Genomic DNA, 21,077 nt, shown 5'->3' with positions numbered 1-21,077 from the left:
GTGCATGCTGTTAGGGGGTAGCAACGGTGACATTTCCCCAATAACCAAAAGAGAGTTGGTGATTGGTCTAGCTCCAGTGTGGGGGGTTCTTTTGGGAACTAACTGTGTAAGAGTTGGTTTTCTTGCCCATGGCTCTGCCATGTCCTGAAGAACACTTTCGGTACACAACTTACAATGTGCCCAGACCAAAGATCTGAACAGCTCATTTACACTAATATATATAATTATTCGGGTCGCAGATATCTGCGACCTCATCATTTTATTCAGCTTTCTATGACCCACATGCCCATATAGGTGGCTTAAGAGGGTTGATCCTACTGACAGATTCCCTTTAAGAGACACATTATATATTTTAGCTTTATAGAGAAGAAATGTAGAGGTAAACATGATGGGTTGAAGCACTCTCGTACGTTAAGCATTTTGTTTAGCCTTTTGTGATTTCTGTATTTTCCTACATAATAAAACCTAGCCTGTAAATCCTGTTTCCCACACCCATACAGCATAATTACAGTTTGTGTTTTGTTTTACTGAGATGTTGGTAATTTTTCTATTTCACTAGGGTAAACACTTCAAAAGCGCAACAAAGTTCTGCTGCCTCTTCGGCTGTCACCTTTTGTAGGAGCTACTTTCAGATTTGATGTTTTATAGGTCACGATTTTATTGATAAGACAAGCTGCGGAAACGGACGCTATATAGAAATTTAGTGTGTGTTTTCCCACCCATCATCCCAGAAATCAAAACTAATTATCATGGATGACTATTTTTCAGCCAGTTTGAAGGTTTGTCCTTTTGTTTAATGCCTGTAGTTGATGGTCCAAATTCATTTTGTTTGCATCTGGGTCCAGAAAAGATTAAAGCACAACTGTGGCGTTTTGTCTCTGCTGAAGTGGTGCCCCTAATCTAGGTTCCCTGCCCCTAGTATCATACTTATAAGGCCACGGCCCCACTATTAGTATTTGTTCCTCACCTGGTTTTGGCTCCCACGCCTGAGAAAAATCAGAGACAAGGTATAATAAATGCAGAACTGGTGCACTTGTTTCTATCACCCACTCCTGCTCTTGGTTCCCACTCCTGAGGAAAAAAAAACTGACCAAATACTGATAGTGGGGCTGTGGCCTTAGCTGCAGTCTTCTTATGTTCTCCGCTCCGGTCGTCTTCTGCAGGCTGTGACCAGCTGGATCGCTCCAGTGTTTGCTGGATGAGATGGAAGTCACTACTCCAATGTAAGTGTGAGTGCCAGAAAGACTGAGGCTCTCATACACTTATGTGGAGAGATTGGGCCTGTTAGCGTTGACTTCCAATAAGTCAGGAGGTGCAGTCACAAGAAGGATGAACAGGACTAGAGCGTTACTGGTAAGGGCAGGAGACATCTGGTAAATATATTGTTAGGTGCAGGGAACATGGATTTGTAATGCCACTCGAACTGAAATTCCAAGGATTGCTAGAAAAGTCAGATTTATCTCTACATAAACAGCATTTATTTTGTTTACTGTCTAGGAGAAGAATGTCTCTGGAAAATGGGAGTTTACCTGTCAGCACGGACCAAGTGAATGCTATGTAAACACAATCGAGGTCTGTATACTAATGGAAACATTACACGTAACACATGCTGGCCATGGACCATAATTTGCATCAACGCCAGTCACAATTAATAGACATATTTCAGGGGAGATGGGAAATGTTACTCCGATAATGCCTCAATGTAGCAAACCCTTTAACTGTGCATGTAGTCTTGACCAACTAGGTAATCCGTCACCTGCAAGACCAGATGACAGTCTTACCTTCCTATTCCATACCTCCTAAATCGACTTATCATTTTACCCATAGAACCAAACTAAAATGCATACGCTTACTACAGCAGTAACTAATATAATGCTATGTTATCAGAATCCATCCACATAGTTAGGATTTTTTTTTTCTTCAATGCAGTCTAAGTAACTTGTGTCCATGCTTCTGACTATAGACCACCATAACAACTTCTAACACCACAGTATGGTCTGTTGATCCCATAAATGTCAACTGGGAAAACACTAAAGTAGCAAAACAAACCATCTTTTTTTTTTTCTTGTATTTCTTGCTGTATGAACTTTTCTCTTGTGTGTACTTTTATTTTAGGCCTGTGTTATGTATCATCTGAAGGACCTGCAAAACTATTTTTCCGTTATTTTCTGCATTGAACAGTCCTCTAACTTGACAAGTGCTTTGGAGCCAGTAAGTCAAAACGAAATAAAGTATTTAATATATAGGGAAAAAAAAAAACTACTATTCTTTATTAGCTTATAGTGAACACAGGTCGTTTCCTGAGGCATACTTATTTCACCTGATGCAGTCAGACACACTCTTTGCGGACCAAGTCATCTGTTTAATATTTGACTATGGTAATGCTTAAAGAGGTGATCCTAAACGAAGACATTTGGGATAAAAATCAATATCTATTCAATGTAGTAATCTAATAGTTTTTCTAATATGCTTTAAAAAGAGTAGCTAGTCCCTGATCGAGACAGATATTTATCTCTCTCTCCTACTTCCGGTTTGAGAATCCCCATCTTGTGATGCTCAAATGGGACCTCATCAGGGTGCAGAGGCTGTAGTCACTGCCGCAGCCTCTGTCCCCATTCTGAAATGGTGTCATCAGGGACTGGGCTAGCATGCGTTGGTTGTCAACTGTGAGATATACTCAGTACAAGCTCCCTTCTTATTGTGCACAGTGACAATGCACTCCCTCTCTGGCTCGAATTACAAATTAGAAGCCAGCAGGAGCGCACTGTCAGTGCGTATTGTAAGGCAAGAATGCAGCGAGCAAAGGCGAGTCCCGCACCAGATGGTGATATAACTCTTGTGCGTTCTGAGTCATAATATTTTCTACATCTGTGCTAGTAGTGTTAAAGTGTTAACCCTATGCAAGAATACCTTTTGACTTTAGTAAAATTGGGTCAATGACAGGCAGCTAGTGATGAGCAAGCATGCTCCTTACTCAAGATTTACGGGCATGCTCTGATGTTTTCCGAGTATCTTCAGCGTGCTTGGGTGTTATGTTTGAGTCACTCCGTGTGCATGATTTTTGACTGTTTTACAGCTTTAATACATGTGAGGAGTGCCTATTTGTTAGGCATTCCTCACATGTATTTAAAGCTGTCAAAAAGTCGCAAATCATGCACACAGTGGCTCAAACATAACATTCAATCACCCTGCAAATACTCGGCGAGCACCCGCGTATGTTCGCTGAAAGGGTTAACAGAGCACACTTGCTTATCACTAAAGGCAGCCATACAATAAGCACCCAACCACAAATGAAGAATTCAGGTCTCAGATCTTATAGCAACTAGTTATCAAGGGTAACAGAAAAAATGCGTAACCGTATTTATGAAAAGAATAGATTTCCTTTCGTAGAAGACTAGAGACAGGCATACAATGATTTATTGTTCCCACCTCCAAATGCTGTCATGGGGGGGGGGGGGGAAGCATCTGATTGCAGATATGCATGATTCATCAATGACCACTATTACATGTGACAAATCCTTTAAGGAACAGCTGACCCACAGTAGCAAATAATTATGGTTTATTTCTCTTTATCTAAAGACGTTTTATTAGACATTCGAGGAGTCCAAGGAGGAGAGGTAGTCAGACACTTGCCAGTCTCCCATGGCATGAGGGTTCCAGATTAGCTGTGTAAATGTTTGATCTATGCAGCATGGAGAGACGCTCTTAACAACTCTTTTAATAAATAGAATAAAATGGGGATATTCCCAAGGGGAAAAACACATGCAAAAAAGAATACCGTATATAACAATACTACAAGTGGATAAAAAACCTAATATAGGTATGTAACCTATTGGACAGAAGGTGCCATAGAACATAAAAAGATGGTTCAGATCTTACCCATTTTAGACGTGAGGATATAGAAGTCCATGGAGTCCCACGTGCAGCAGAGGTCATGTGTAACGCTTATCTACCCAACCATGCCCCATGCACATGCTCCCGCTCGCCCTAACAAGGGCAGTACCCTAGTGTAGTTCTGTCAATATTATCCCAAAATAAATAGTTCCCTCACATGCATTGAGATGTCATCAGGGAAGTGACCATGTGGAGGGGGGGTAGGTGGTTGGAATAAAGCATGTACTGCCCAAAATGTACAAGGCAGAGGTCAATCAGTGTATATAGGATAAAAGGTAATGCATAGGGATGCATCTTAAGGAGGGTATCCTGTATTGACAAGTATACGCTGTTAGAGGTTCCCTGCTTCCCCTGTGGAAAATGAGGAGAAAAGCCTTTATGCATGACACTTCACATCCGCAAATAAAACTGTACCCTTCATATGTGTGTGTTTTTTTTTTTTTTAAAGGTACAAAAATAAAGCGCGAGATGTTCCCTTTTTAATGCGTGAATCTCTAACTTCTCTTCTCTTGTGATTTACTTTTACAGTGCCTTGCAGCATATCAGCCAGACCTGTCGGCCAAAACTGTTATGGACTGTGTGAATGGCGACCTAGGGAATAAAATCATGCATGAAAATGCCATAAAAACAGATTCACTAAATCCACCGCATGAGTATGTGCCTTGGGTGGTTATTAATGGGGTAAGTTGTGTGTTGTGATGTAGCTGAGCGACTGGCAATCATGTGATGTGTGGTTTTGTTTTTTAAAAGATACAGCAACTGTAAGGCTGTGTGCCCACTATGCGTTTTTTTTTTTTTGTTTTTTTTTTAAGCGTTTCTGCAGCGGCAATTCCGCCGCTTAAATGCTTGGTAGAAGGTCTGCAATGGTCCCCAATGATAATCCGCAGCGGAAATTTCCGCAGCATGTGCACAGCACATACGGATTATCATTGCAGAAAAATCCGCGGCACATCCATTAATTTTGCAGAAACGCGGCGTAATTGCCGCCATTGACTTGCGTTGAATCGCATAATATCTGCATGACTACATGTACACATGCGGATATTAACCACTTCGCGCCAGAGCCTGTTTTTGCCTTCGTGACCGGGCCAAATTTTTCAATTCTGACCACTGTCACTTTATGAAGTAATTACTCTGGAACGCTTCAACGGATCCCCCTGATTCTGAGATTGTTTTTTCGTGACATATTGTACTTCATGGTAGTGGTAAAATTTCTTCGATATCACTTGCGTTTATTTCTGAAAAAATCGGAAATTTGGCGAAAACTTTGACAATTTTGCAATTTTCAAGCTTTGAATTTTCATGCCCTTAAATCAGAGAGATATGTCACACAAAATAGTTAATAAATAACATTTCCCACATGTCTACTTTACATCAGCACAATTTTGGAACCAAATTTTTTTTTTTGTTGACCAGCGATTTCTCATTTTTACAACAAAATTTACAAAAACCTTTTTTTAGGGACCACATCATATTTGAAGTCACTTTGAGGGGTCTTTATGACAGAAAATGCCCAAAAGTGACACCATTCTAAAAACTGCACCCCTCAAGGTGCTCAAAACCACATTCAAGAACTTTATTAACCCTTCAGGTGCTTCACAGGAATTTTTGGAATGTGGAAGAAAACAATGAACATTTAACTTTTTTCACAAAAATGTTACTTTAGACCCAATTTTTTTTATTTTCGCAGGGGTAACAGGAAAAAATGGACCCCAAAATTTTTTGTGCAATTTCTCTTGAGCGCGCTGATACCCCATATGTGAGGGAAGACCACTGTTTGGGCACACTGCAGGGTTCGGAAGGGAAGGAGCGCCATTAGACTTTTTGAATGTAAAATTTGCTTGAATAATTAGCGGACGCCATGTCGCTTTTGGAGAGCCCCTGATGTGCCTAAACAGTGGAAACCCCCCACAAGTGACACCATTTTGCAAACTAGACCCCTTAGGGAACTTATCTAGATGTGTGGTGAGCACATTGGGAGACATAATAAACAAATCAGTAGCAGGTGAAGAATTGGTTTTATTTATTTTTTACGCCGTTCCTCGTGCGGTATAAGTGATGAGATTACTTTATTCTTCGGGTCGTTGCGATTACAGAGATACCAGATTTATATCGGGTTTTTATGATTGACAGCTGTCACACACTAAAAGACGCTTTTTTTTTGCAAAATCTAGTTTTTGCATCACCATATTTTGAGAGCTATAATTTTTCCATATTTCGGCCGACAGTCATGTGACGGCTTGTTTTTTGCGGGACGAGTTGACATTTTTATTGGTACCAATTTTGGGTACGTGACATTTTTTTGATAGCTTTCTATTCCGTTTTTTGGGAGGTAAAATTAACAAAAACAAACAATTCAGGAATTTGTTTTTTTTTATGCCGTTCTGCGTGTGGTAAAAGTGATCAGGCAGCGTTATTCTTCGGGTCAGTACGTTTACAGCGATACTACACTTACTGTATATTTTTTTAATGTTTTGGCGCTTTTACACAATAAAACAATTTTATACAAAAAATTTTTTTTTTTTGCATCGCTTTATTCTGAGCGCTATAACTTTTTTATTTTTCGGCTGATGGAGCTGTATGGCGGCTTGTTTTTTGCGGAACAAGATGACGTTTTCAGCGGTACCATTTTTATTTCCATTTTGCTTTTTGATCGCATTTTTTTCCACTTTTTGTTTGGCGATATGAGGAAAAAGCATAGTTTTTTTTGCTCTGTTTTTTATTACGGTGTGCACAGAAGGAGTTAATTAGTGTGACCGTTTTATAGCTCGGGTTGTTTCGGACGCGGCGATACCAAATATGTGTACTTTTTTTTATTTTTGCATAAATATACGGATTTATCGGTTTAATATTTTATTTATTTATTTTTATTTTGTAATTTTTTTTTTACATTTTTACTTCGTTCCTGTATGGGACATTAATTTTTATTTTTCTGATCACTGATCTCATGTAATGTAATAGACATATATTACATTACATGAGATCTTCGCTGACTGTTTCACAGTCAGTCTCCTGCCTGGCTTCAGCAGCAGGACACCATATATGGCAGATCTGGAGGCGGTCATGTGACCTCCAGCTGCCATAGCAACGTCAGGTCCTGGAAGGTATAAGGGGGCCGTCGGAGAGGTAAGTGGACGACCCCCTCTCCTCCTGCTGTCTTCTATATGCCGCGATCACTATAGATCGCGGCATATAGAAGACAGCAAAGGGTTAACATCACTGGGACCTGATCCAATCAGGTCCTGATGATGTTCCCTGTCAGAGCTATCGCTCTGCACCGCACCCGCAGAGCTTGCAGGACCCTGGGGGTCCTGAGCGCTGCGGGACCACCCACCGTTTTTAAACGTCTGCGCTGCACAGAGCCCAGGCAGCGCCGACGTTTATCTACAGTGGGTGGTCGGGAAGCGGTTAAGCGATTCAATATGCGGATGGTACCGGGTCTGGAGGACAGGAGACTCTCTCCTCCAGACCCAGGCACCATAGTACCTGTAGTTTTAAAAAAGAATTCCAATAATAAAAAAAATATAATATATATTATACTCGCCTTCTGATGGCCCCCGTTGTCTTTAGCGGCTCGTGGTGGTGTAAAAGGACCTTCCATGACGTCATTTAGTCATGTGACAGGTCACGCGACTGCCGACGTCAGTGGTCACATGACTAAATGACGTCATGGAAAGTCCTTTTACACCACCGCGAACCGTCGAAGACACCAGACGCACCGTACAGGAGACCGGGGGCCATCAGAAGGTAAGTATAATATAAAAATATATATAATTTTTTTTTTATTTTTTTCACTATTGATGCTGCATTTGCAGCATTGTAACTTGGTCACACTATATAAATCCACGCCGGCTGCATGGATTTATATAGTGTGACCAAGTTGTCAACCACTTTCCAAGTGATGCTAAAATCACTTGACAACCCGCATGCGGAAATGCAAGTGAAGAACGCTTCACTTCCGCATGTCCCTGGCAGGAAAACGCATGTACAATCCGCATGTGTTTTTCCTGCCAGGGAGATGCAGAAAAAAATCTGGAGCATTTCTGCATCGTGGGCACATAGCCTTAGAGTTAGTAGCACAAATAATTTAAATATTACAAAACCTTCTTGCCGGTTTCCTATCCTCAGTTCAGTGGGAGTTCCGTATTCTGAGCCAGACAGCTGGGAATGTTGCCCGACACCCTTTAAAAAGACTGTGCCCCTGCACTTTGCTCTACAATATGGCTAGCAGAGGCAGCTTTGCTTCTGCAGAATCAGTGTGAAATTTGGGCCATTGGCTTGGCTTTGCAGCTGGTCCAAACTGGCAGTCTTCAAGAGCAAACGGCCCTCCCAGCGGACAGAGGCAGAAAGATAATGACTCTTAGGCCACGGCCCCACTATCAGTGTTCGGTCAGTATTGTTTATCAGGAGTGGGAGCCAAAACCAGGAGTGGGTGATAAATGCAGAATTGGTGACTTGTTTCTATTATACCTTTTCTCTGTTCCTCACCTGGTTTTGGCTCCCACTCCTGAGAAAAAATACTAACCTAATACTGACGGAATACTGATAGTGGGGCCGTGGCCTTAAAAGGAATCTTTCAGAAGGGTTCTTCCTAATCTGTCTATATGGACATGTAGGTCATAGAAAGTTGAATAAAATGATACCTTGATATCTGCAATCCGATGTCTTATTCCAGTGAAGTATGTATATAATGTGTGTATATTATATTTATTATATTATGAGCTGTTTAAGATATACAGGTGTAAGATGTCGATCAGAAGAGCAGACGGTCAGTCGTTGCATGTCTCACACTGGTATTGCCCTCACACATTTAAAATCTCTGGAGTCAGATTTCCCCAAGAATCTATGTCCAGCCCACAGATCTTAACAGCTCATTTACATATTAAAGAAAAAAGGTGGATTTCTCTGGAATAAAACATCAGATGACAGAGAAATCAAGGTATCATTTTATTCAGCTCCCTATGACCACATGTCCATATTTTTCAGACTAGAAGATGCACTTTCTCACAAATTTGGGAGGAAAATGGGGGTGAATGTTCTAGTCTGACTGTAGTTTACTGGGGTGGTTGTGGAGTGGTATCACAGGAGGCGGGGTCGCCTTGGTGGAAGCAGGGTAATGCTGCAGGCACTAGGCTGGGAGGAGGGGGTTGTGCTGGTGGTGGGAGGCAGGAGCTATTGATCTCCTGGTGGTGGGTTTCAGGAAAATGGCGCATGCAGAGATTTAGATCTTGGCTCAATGATGAGCGTGAAAGCTTTGAATGGGGTGCTGAGGGTTGTTGACCCCTGGCCTAACACATTTGGCTTCTCCCAAAATGGCCACGTGGCTGCATGATTCTCTATTTTAAATTTCATATGTTCTTCCCCACTTTTTCTATGTCTTCTAATTCTTCAGCCTCTACAAGCCTTCAGCACATTATAGGACATAGCTTTGACAGTTCCTCATTCTACTAATCTAATTGTCTGCCAATGTTTTATAGATCTTGAAATGTTTCATGTTCTTTGTTTTAGAAACACAACGATACACTACAGGATACAGCCTTGAGTGCACTGTTCAGCCTCGTGTGTGACCTGTACACTGTGAGTATTGTGTTTGTCATAATTCATCCTATTCCGGTGCACATCATGTACTAATCACCCTTCTACAGTATGAGAACACCGCATCTAAACCACTTTATATCACGTTAAGGTGAACCTGACATGTTGCCTGATCCACCATCGGCATATATCAGGCACTAGCTGTATGATCTCAGCTGTGTATTTTTGACCCTGAAACGCTCTGCGCTTCTAAGAAAAACTTACTCTAAAATCCTCATGGAAGACTACATGGACAGGCAGGTCCCTGGCGGCTTCGGCACACGCAGGGAGAGACCAGTCAATCCAGTGTAGCGGCCGGGGAGAAGCCACCGTGTTTGTTTTTCACATTCCAATTTTATTGCATGATTTATTCATTAAAATGTACTTTTTAAAAGGGTTTTTCCATAATGAACACAAATTGCATGGATCAACAGCTCATATGGGTGACCTGTGGGTACCATAGGCAAAGTCTCTATGAAGTCTAGAAGCTTTCTTCTTATACAGTGTTGGTAGCACAGCATTGCACAGCATTGCAGTTCTGTGGGCGCTGCTCCATTCTCGGGCCTCCTTCACACATCTGTCTTCCATCAGTGTTTTATCCATGTGTCCATGTTTACCATCAGGGTTTTTCCGGTATGAATAAAGAGAATTAAATTCTATACTTTGCAATGTTAAACACATGCAGCACATGTCATCCGTTGTACGTGTTCTTCACTGACCCATAGACTTGTATTGGCCCTTGTCATCCGTGCTACCAGAAGAGCATGGACATATCTCCATGTGGTTTGCACGGACAAACTGTTTATGTAAAAACCTGGACATGTGCACAGCACCATAGATTCAAACCCCCCCCCCATGAATACCACAAATACACAAACTACCACACATACTGGAAACATGGACGTGTGAAGGAGGCCTTGTCATCAGTGAGGGTTTTCGGGACTCCTAGGGAATAAGTGTTTAATTGCTATCTTGTGCTATTGGCAAAAAAAACACCATATTCTTTCATGCAAAAAAAAAAAAAACCCTGCATGGTAAAAAAGGGACTTTTGAGATTCCAAAGAATGACTCTCCTGACTGGGGTGAGAATATTAGCCTACACGTTAATAATTATTACATCTGAATAACCCCTTTTATTATGAGTATAATAAGCATGCAAGTCAGCCAATACACTGTGTGGCTTAAAGACTTATTATAGGTCTGTGGTGCATATGTGATAACTCCCAACATGTGAAAAAAGTAGTAGTCATTGGGTGAGTACCACTACTCCTCTTCTATGGCCACAGCCCCACTATCAGTATTTGGTCAGTGTTCGGTAAGTATTTTTTCTCAGAAGTGGGAGCCAAAACCAGGTGAGGAACAATCAGAGAAAAGGTATAATAGAAACAAGTCACCAATTCTGCATTTATCACCCACTCCTGAGAAATACTAATAGTGGGGCTGTGGCCTTATTTACTCTATAGAGACAGAATAGTGCTTACCCCCCACAACATATGTCTCATAGTTGCATCCTCAGGGGGATTTTTATTAATATCTGTATATTTGTATATTAACCACTTGACCTATGAAATACAGTTATAGGTCGCCATCAAGGAAAGTATGGATCCTGGTCAGGAGCTGAGCTGGCTTCATCACTGGCTAATGCCTGCTGCGTTACCATAGCCGTCATTTGCCTGTAACTGCAGCAACCATAGTTAGCTCTGATCGCTGCAATTTAACCATTCAAATGTGACTTGTCAATTTCTGACGGCAGCTTTAAAGCACACCATTGTCAGTGCACATGTATTAACTCCCATCATCCCCCTGCCACTAAGATCGCAGGGGACTGATAGTTGCCTGAAGCCTGCTGAAAGCCCAAAGCTGACATCTTGGTCCTCCTCCTGTGATGGCCCGCCACGGGCTGAGCTTTGTCAGACCTGCAAGTACACTATATGCTGCATACTGTGGGGTGAGGTCTGCGCTCATTGTATAGCATTTGGTGGGGAGAATGTTTCAACAGCCTTTAAATTGACAATTTGTTATTCCTTTCATTATCCTTAAGCAAACCCTGATATATATATATATATAATTACAGTTATATACAGTGCTGGCCAAAAGTATTGGCACCCCTGCAATTCTGTCAGATAATACTCAGTTTCTTCCTGAAAATGATTGCAATCACAAATTCTTTGGTCTTATTATCTTCATTTAATTTGCTTGCAAGGAAAAAACACAAAAGAGAATGAAGCAAAAATCAAATCATTGATCATTTCACACAAAACTCCAACAATGGGCCGGACAAAAGTATTGCCACCCTCAGCCTAATACTTGGTTGCACAACCTTTAGCCAAAATAACTGCGAACAACCGCTTCCGGTAACCATCAATGAGTTTCTTACAATGCTCTGCTGGAATTGTAGACCATTCTTCTTTGGCAAACTGCTCCAGGTCCCTGATATTTGAAGGGTGCCTTCTCCAAACTGCCATTTTGAGATCTCTCCACAGGTGTTCTATGGGATTTAGGTCTGGACTCATTGCTGGCCACCTTAGAAGTCTCCAGTGCTTTCTCTCAAACCATTTTATAGTGCTTTTGGAAGTGTGTTTTGGGTCATTGTCCTGCTGGAAGACCCATGACCTCTGAGGGAGACCCAGCTTTCTCACACTGGGCCCTACATTATGCTGCAAAATTTGTTGGTAGTCTTCAGACTTCATAATGCCATGCACACGGTCAAGCAGTCCAGTGCCAGAGGCAGCAAAGCAACACCAAAACATCAGGGAACCTCCGCCATGTTTGACTGTAGGGACCGTGTTCTTTTCTTTGAATGCCTCTTTTTTTTTCCTGTACACTTTATGTTGATGCTTTCTCCCAAAAAGCTCTACTTTTGTCTCATCTGACCAGAGAACATTCTTCCAAAACGTTTTAGGCTTTCTTAGGTAAGTTTTGGCAAACTCCAGCCTGGCTTTTTTATGTCTCGAGGTAAGAAGTGGGGTCTTCCTGGGTATCCTACCATACAGTTCCTTTTCATTCAGACGTCGATGGATAGTACGGATTGACACTGTTGTACCCTCGGACTGCAGGGCAGGTTGAACTTGTTTGGATGTTAGTCGAGGTTCTGTATCCACCATCCGCACAATCTTGCGTTGAAATCTCTCGTCAATTTTTCTTTTCCGTCCACATCTAGGGAGGTTAGCCACAGTGCCATGGGCTTTAAACTTCTTGATGACACTGCGCACGGAAGACACAGGAACATTCAGGTCTTTGGAGATGGACTTGTAGCCTTGAGATTGCTCATGCTTCCTCACAATTTGGTTTCTCAAGTCCTCAGACAGTTCTTTGGTCTTCTTTCTTTTCTCCATGCTCAATGTGGTACACACAAGGACACAGGACAGAGGTTGAGTCAACTTTAATCCATGTTAACTGGCTGCAAGTGTGATTTAGTTATTGCCAACACCTGTTAGCACCTGTAACTTACCTGTGGCACCTGTTAATTACACGAATTAGAGAAGCATCACATGATTTTTCAAAGGGTGCCAATACTTTTGTCCACCCCCTTTTTTAGGTTTGGTGTGGAATTGTATCCAATTTGGCTTTAGGACAATTCTTTTTGTGTTTTTTTCATTGAAGACAAATTAAATGAAGAGAATAATACCAAAGAATTTGTGATTGCAATCATTTTCAGAAAGAAACTGAGTATTATCTGACAGAATTGCAGGGGTGCCAATACTTTTGGCCAGCACTGTATATATATAAATTAGTGCATAACTATATCTGCAACTGCTTAAAGGGGAAACTTGCATATTGCAGAAGAGCAGAATATGTTGGATTGTTGGAAAATAGTCAGCACCTTTTTTTTTGCACTGAAATCCCTGGTGTTTCATACTTAGGAGTCTAGTGTGTGGTACTACTAGTGATTGACAGCTATCTCTGCATGTCATCATACAGGTAACACTATCCTTCGCTGAATTAGGACAACCCTGGACTATATAAACACCACGGATATCTATGAATAAGATTCAAGTGATTTTGCTCCTTTTTAGTTCATGGAAAGTTATTACTGCTTATGAAGTGTTACTGATTTAATGCATGCTTGTTTTCTAAAACAGGGGGTGAAACCAGAAGCTTGTTCGAAGAAAGAAGTTGCCCCATTAAAGAAGGGTTCTGTTTGTTTCAACTGAATAATTAGGCGGCAAAGAAATTCTTGTAATTTGATTCAACACAATGTTTAAAAAATGTATTCTTACATGACAGTATATAGATAATAAAAATATATAATTATTATTTTTTTTTTTAACTAACTTTGTTGTCATTTATCAAGATACCTTATAGGAGCCTTCTGGCAACAGTACTCTGCTTATTTTTAGACTGGGGCTATATAGTGACATTAGCCTCAACACCTGTCGCGCAACCAAAGTTTACTAGGTGTTTCTGCCGCATTACATTGTGACACGGCAAGTACTGCAACCACGACAAATAAATGCAACCGTATGTATATCTATATCTCATATACTGAAAGAGTGGGTACCCTCATTACTTTGATACAGTGCCACCATCGTATAACAGCTGTTTCCTTTCGCTGACTGCACCTCCACTAAGACTCAAGTCTCCATTTCTTGGTGGTTGCTGACTTCTATCTCCCATGTCAGGGAGGGCGAGCAGTGGTACACCACGTGGCTGTAGACCTAAGTATTAATATTGAAAACTGTGGAATCGTCTATAGCATGAATTCCCACACTACACATTTTTATTGCACAAATTTCTGTAACTGAAAACTGTCTCTGCTCCTCTGATTAGGGTTTGTTCAGATTAATGGGACAGTCGCAGAACTCTTCACAACAAAATCTGAAGCAAATGAGCAATGTATGAACATCCCCAAAGGAGATCAGTACATGTAGCAGGATTTGATTTATATCGGTTACAGTTTTGCAGTGCATTTCATCCTATGCAATGAAAAAGGGAGAAATCTATATAAATAATGTAAATGTTCGTTTGTTCAAAATCTTAAATCTCCAAAAGTTCTTCACCGATTGCTTTGAAATTTTGACACAACGTTGCATTCAAATACATGCATGGTTTTTATATACAAGCTGTTGGATGTAGAAGCAACAGCGAGGGGGGGGGGGGGGTGTTATGAGCCCAGTCCCAGGCTGACTCTCCCCGGCCGCCCGCCATTCTCTCCTCCCTACCCCCTTTTAGTGACATCTCATTCATAAACTCTTCTCCCCCTCCTTCATTCGCACCAGCCGCTGCCTGTGCTCTGCTCCTTTTGTGTCCCCTGTGGGGATTGGGGGGGAATGACGAGGCCAAAAGACGCTGCTGCTCACCACCTGAGAGGCGATCGCCTCTGCTCTCCGGCACAGCTACTGCTGTGGCTTCTTCTCCGGCAGGTGAGTCTTATTTCCGACTGAGTAACAACAAGGGGGGGAGGGAAAGGGAGAAGGAGGCTGCACAGAGATGCGCAGGCAGCGGCCTCTGCTCTGGGCGCTAAACTGGGCCCGACCCTCGCAGCAGTGGCCGCATAGCGAGTGAGTGCAAATAGCACCGTGCCACCGGCAGGAGCGACTCTGTGATCTGGCCGATACCGGCCACGGGACATGTGAAGCGAATCACCCCCTCCTCCTCTGCCGCCTGTCTTCATCTCTGCACCCCCTCCTGTCACATTCCCTCTGTACTAGGGAATTGCATAACTAGCAATCCCTGACATGACCGGCTCCATTGTGACACCTGATAGCAAGTGCCAATCTCTTTAGTGACCTGTGCAGAGTACAGGCCTCCACCATGCCTGCCTGATGAGCACAGCTATCAACAGTGCCAGCAGTGCCCCATCTGATTTTATTTAAAATATATTTAGTACGGAAAGTATTCAGACCCCTTTAAATTTTTCAACTGTTTGTTTTATTGCAGCCATTTGGTAAATTCTAAAGTTCATTTTTTTTTCTCATTAAAGTACACTCTGCACCCCATCTTGACTGAAAAAAAACAAATGTAGAATTTTTTTTCAAATTTATTAAAGCGAAACTGAAATATCACATGGTAATAAGTATTCAGACCCTTTGCTCAGTATTCAGTAGAAACACCCTTTTGAGCTAGTACAGCCATGAGTCTTCTTGGGAATGATGCAACAAGTTTTTCACACCTGGATTTGGGGATCCTCTGCCATTCTTCCTTGCAGATCCTCTCCAGTTCCGTCAGGTTGGATGGTGAACGTTGGTGGACAGCCATTTTCAGGTCTCTCCAGAGATGCTCAATTGGGTTTAGGTCAGGGCTCTGGCTAGGCCAGTCAAGAATGGTCACATAGTTGTTCTGAAGCCACTCCTTTGTTATTTTAGCTGTGGGTCAATGTCTTGTTGGAAGGTGAACCTTTGGCCAAGTCTGAGGTCCAAAGCACTCTGGAAGAGGTTTTCATCCTAGATATCTCTGTACTTGGCCGCATTCATATTTCCTTCAATTGCAACCAGTCGTCCTGTCCCTGCAGCTGAAAAACACCCCCATAGCATGATGCTGTCACCACCATGTTTCACTGTTGGGATTGTATTGGGCAGGTGATGAGCAGTGCCTAGTTTTCTCCACACATACCGCTTAGAATTATCACCAAAAAGTTCTATCTTCGTCTCATCAGACCAGAGAATCTTATTTCTCAGTCTGGGAGTCCTTCATGTGTTTTTGAGCAAACTCTATGCGGGCTTTCATAAGTCTTGCACTGAGGAAAGGCTTCTGTCAGGCCACTCTGCCATAAAGGCCCGACTGGTGGAGGGCTGCAGTGATAGTTGACTTTGTGGAACTTTCTCCCATCTCCCTACTGCACCTCTGGAGCTCAGCCACAGTGATCTTGGGGTTCTTCTTTACCTCTCTTACCAAGGCTCTTCTTCCACGATTGCTCAGTTTGGCTGGACGGCCAGGTCTAGGAAGACTTCTGGTGGTCCCAAACTCCTTCCATTTAAGGATTATGGAGGCCACTGTGCTCTTAGGAACTTGAGTAATGCAGATATTCATTTGTAACCTTGGCCAGATATGTGCCTTGCCACAATTCTGTCTCTGAGCTCCTTGGGCAGTTCCTTTGAGCTCATGATTGTCATTTGGTCTAACATGCACTGTGAGCTGTGAGGTCTTAAATAGACAGGTGTGTGCCTTTCCAAATCAAGTCCTATCAATTTAATTAAACACAGCTGGACTCCAATGAAGGAGTAGAACCATCTCAAGGAGGATCACAAGGAAATGGACAGCATGTGACTTAAATATGAGTGTCTGAGCAAAGGGTCTGAATACTTATGACCATGTGATATTTCAGTTTTTCTTTTTTAATAAATTTGCAAAAATTTCTACATTTCTGTTTTTTTTTCAGTCAAGATGGGGTGCAGAGTGTACTTTAATGAGAAAAAAAATGAACTTTTTAGAATTTTACCAAATGGCAGCAATGAAACAGAGTAAAAAATGTAAAGGGGTCTGAATACTTTCCATACCAACTGTATATATAAAAATGGATGTTCAATTCGAATACACGTTTTTATATACCAGCTGTTGGACGTAAAAGCAACACATGCTATACCCCCAACAAAAAATATTGTATACCGACAAGCATTGTGAAATTAAATATTTTAGAAACGTGCTCTTTCTCTTCTTTCTTTTTCCATTTAGCAACACTGAGCCATAGCAACGCGTGGCCGGGTACTGCTAGTTTACAATAAAAATCCACAGAGAATTGACATAGTCCGAAACAGAGGTCCCTTTACAAATTGTGAAATGTCTGCAAGGTGTAAATTGAAATCTGCAAAATCTCATCTATGTATCTGGTCCTGTATTACACTACAGATTTTCTACAAACCTAGCCATGCAGAAAATGCACACAAAATACACTTGTATTACTTAGATTTTTTTCATATTTTGATGTCCGTTTCCAGCAGCTATTAATCTGTTGATGATAAAGCGTCATAGAAGAAAATGTAAAATCCATACAGACATCTCCAGAGAGGGGACATATCATCCACACATTAAACATCTGGGATTAATTGTGGCTGAGGAAGAGAGAAAACTAATTCTAACAGGGAAAGTGTGTGAGAGAACGGACACTGCAACCTCCATTGTAGCAGCTGCTCTGCAATGCGCAGGTAATTACAGCACGGAGATTTACTGGGAAGAATACACCAAGGCTGAGATTTGTATACGCAGAGGTGGGGGAAGTACACTTACCAGGACAGTGCTCCCTCTGATCAAAGAACTGATCGCAGACCAGTCAGAACCAGTGATGAATATTGGGGTTTGCATCAATCTGATATTTATGGGACATATTTTTTCAGTGTCCTATTGAAGGGACGAACATAACGCACTCACTCACATCACTGTAAGGCCATTCTAAAACTCCAACTTAACGGGTCAATGAATGGTGGTATCCATGCAGTGTTTCATTTATATAGACAGAGAAAATCAATATAAGAAACATGACGACAATATCCACGTCCTGGGACCTCCAGGGGCGAAGATATACTGTAAGTTGGGGAGCTCATGGAATGCTGAAGGACCTAGCATATTCCATAACCAGCCCCCATGTTAGCTCACCAAGGGAAGGTATGTGGGTTTTGCCTTTTAGCTGATAAAAATGAGATTGGGTGTTGGTCATTGTTCATTCTGGAAGACACAGTTCGCTGTGTGCTCCCAATTGGAGTGCTTTCCTGCAACATCAGGTTTAGTAATTTTCTTTCGTTATTCCTTTTTTCTGTTAATGTAATTGTATATATCATATTGTTTTGTTCCCATTTTGTATCATCTTTGGAAAAAATTAAATAAATACATTTATATATATATATCTCACACGTGGTCAAAATTGTTGGTACCCCTCATCCAATGAAAGAAGCACCCACAATGATCACAGAAATAACTTGAATCTGACAAAAGTAATAATAAATTAAAAATGTATGAAAATGAACAAATGAAAGTCAGACATTGCTTTTCAACCCTGCTTCCACAGAAAAAAAAATTAAACTCATGAAATAGGCCTGGACAGAAATGATGGTACTCTTAACTTAATATTTTGTTGAACAACATTTTGAGGTAATCACTGCAATCAAACGATTCCTGTAACTGTCAGAGACTTCTGCACCTCTCGACAGGTATTTTGTCCCACTCCTCATGAGCAAACTACCCCAGTTGTCTCGTGTTCGAAGGTTGCCTTTTCCAGACGGCATGTTTCAGCTCTTTCCAAAGATGCTCAATAGGATTTAGGGCAGGGCTCATAGAAGGCCACTTCAGAATAGTCCAATGTTTTCCTCTTAGCGATTCTTGGGTGTTTTTAGCTGTGTGTTTTGGGTCATTATCCTGTTGCAAGACCCATGACCTGCGACTGAGACCAAGCTTTCTGGGCAGCACATTTCTCTCTAGAATCCCTTGATAGTCTTGAGATTTCATTGTACCCTGCATAGATTCAAGACACCCTGTGCCAGATGCAGCAAAGGAGCCCCAGAACGTAACAGAGCCTCCTCCATGTTTCACAGTAGGGACAGTGTTCTTTTCTTGATATGCTTCATTTTTCCGTCTCTGAACATAGAGCTGATGTTCCTTGCCAAAAACTTGCATTTTTGTCTCATCTGTCCATAGGACATTCTCCCAGAAGCTTTGTGGCTTGTCAACATGTAGTTTGGCAAATTCCAGTCTGGCTTTTTTTATGATTTTTTTTCAACAATTGTGTTCTCCTTCGTCGTCTCCCATGAAGTTCACTTTGGATCAAACAACGACGGATAGTGGAATCTGATACTGATGTTCCTTGAGCTTAAAGTTCACCTTTAATCTCTTTAGAAGTTATCCTAGGCTCTTTTGTTACCATTCGTATTATCCGTCTCTTTGATTTGTCATCAATTTTCCTCCTGCGGCTACGTCGAGGGAGGTTGGCTACAGTCCCATGGATCTTAAATTTCTGAATAATATGTGCAACTGTAGTCACAGGAACATCAAGCTGCTTGGAGATGGTCTTATAACCTTTACGTTTAACATGCTTGTCTATCATTTTCTTTCTAATCTCCTGAGACAACTCTTTCCTTTGCTTCCTCTGGTCCATGTTGAGTGTGGTACACACCATGTCACCAAATAGCACAGTGAGTATCTGTAGCCCTATATACAGGCCCACTGACTGATTACAAGATTGTGGACACAACTTGATTTAACATGTCCCTTTTGTCACATTATTTTCAGAGGTACCATCATTTCTGTCCAGGCCTATTTCATGAGTTTAATTTTTTTTTTTAATTCTGTGGAAGCAGGATTAAAAAGCAATGACTGACTTTCATTTGTTCATTTTCATAGATTTTTAATTTATTATTACTTTTGTCAGATTCAAGTTATTTATGTGACCATTGTGGGTTTTTCTTTCATTAAACGAGGGGTACCAACAATTTTGACGGTGTGTGTATGTATGTATATATACAGTACAGACCAAAAGTTTGGACACACCTTTTCATTTAAAGATTTTTCTGTATGAAAATTGTACATTCACACTGAAGGCATCAAAACTATGAATTAACACACGTGGAATTATATACTTAACAAAAAAGTGTGAAAGAACTGAAAATATGTCTTATATTCTAGGTTCTTCAAAGTAGCCAACTTTTCCTTTGATGACTGCAAAAAAATAAAGGGAACACTTAAACAACAGAATATAACTCCAAGTACAGTAAATCAAACTTTCAAACTTCTGTGAAATCAAACTGTCCACTTAGGAAGCAACACTGATTGACAATCAATTTCACATGCTGTTGTGCAAATGGAATAGACAATAGATGGAAATTATTGGCAGTTATCAAGACACACTCAATAAAGGAGTGGTTCTGCAGGTGGGGACCACAGACCACATCTCAGTACCAATGCTTTCTGGCTGATGTTTTGGTCACTTTTGAATGTTGGTTGTGCTTTCACACTCGTGGTAGCATGAGATGGACTCTACAAAGCACAGAAGTTGCTCAGGTAGCGCAACTCATTCAGGATGGCACATCAATGCGAGCTGTGGCAAGAAGGTTTGCTGTGTCTGTCAGCGTAGTGTCCAGAGGCTGGAGGTGCAACCAGGAGACAGGCCAGTACACCAGGAGACGTGGAGGGGGCCGTAGGAGGGCAACAACCCAGCAGCAGGACTGCTACCTCCGCCTTTGTGCAAGGAGGAACAGGAGGAGCACTACCAGAGCCCTGCAAAATGACCTCCAGCAGACCACAAATGTGCATGTGTCTGCACAAATAGTTAGAAACCGACTCCATGAGGGTGGTATGAGGGCCCGACATCCACAGATGGGGGTTGTGCTCATAGCCCAACACCGTGCAGGACGCTTGGCATTTGCCACAGAACACCAGGATTGGCAAAGTCGCCATTGGCGTCCTGTGCTCTTCACAGATGAAAGCAGGTTCACACTGAGCACATGGGACAGACGTGACAGAGTCTGGAGACGCCGTGGTGAGCGATCTGCTGCCTGCAACATCCTTCAGTATGACCGGTTTGTCAGTGGGTCAGTAGTGGTGTGGGGTGGCATTTCTTTGGAGGGCCGCACAGGCCTCCATGTGCTTGCCAGAGGTAGCCTGACTGCCATTAGGTACCGAGATGAGATCCTCAGACCCCTTGTGAGACCATATGCGGGTGCGGTTGGCCCTGGGTTCCTCCTAAT

The 21,077-nt window shown here is 41.9% G+C and overlaps 1 protein-coding gene across 1 annotated transcript in view; it reads left to right on the top strand.

Moving 5' to 3' along the window:
- Nucleotides 1-18,244, top strand: part of IFI30 (IFI30 lysosomal thiol reductase) — a 34,490-nt gene extending 16,246 nt beyond the window's left edge. Inside the window, exons 3-8 of the mRNA XM_073636881.1 lie at nt 1,498-1,572; nt 2,116-2,211; nt 4,423-4,575; nt 9,403-9,471; nt 13,551-14,831; nt 17,343-18,244. Coding sequence (XP_073492982.1) covers nt 1,498-1,572; nt 2,116-2,211; nt 4,423-4,575; nt 9,403-9,471; nt 13,551-13,622 — 465 coding nt within the window. The 3' untranslated portion in view covers nt 13,623-14,831; nt 17,343-18,244. The remainder of the gene's footprint in view (nt 1-1,497; nt 1,573-2,115; nt 2,212-4,422; nt 4,576-9,402; nt 9,472-13,550; nt 14,832-17,342) is intronic.
- The last annotated feature ends 2,833 nt before the right edge of the window (nt 18,245-21,077 follow it).

This window comes from Phyllobates terribilis, unplaced genomic scaffold (genome assembly GCF_046119375.1).
Source record: "Phyllobates terribilis strain yellow unplaced genomic scaffold, ASM4611937v1 Scaffold_1__5_contigs__length_1240528914, whole genome shotgun sequence".
Taxonomy (NCBI): domain Eukaryota; kingdom Metazoa; phylum Chordata; class Amphibia; order Anura; family Dendrobatidae; genus Phyllobates; species Phyllobates terribilis.
Note: the sequence above shows the minus strand (reverse complement) of the source record. Positions and strands in the feature narration are given on the sequence as shown.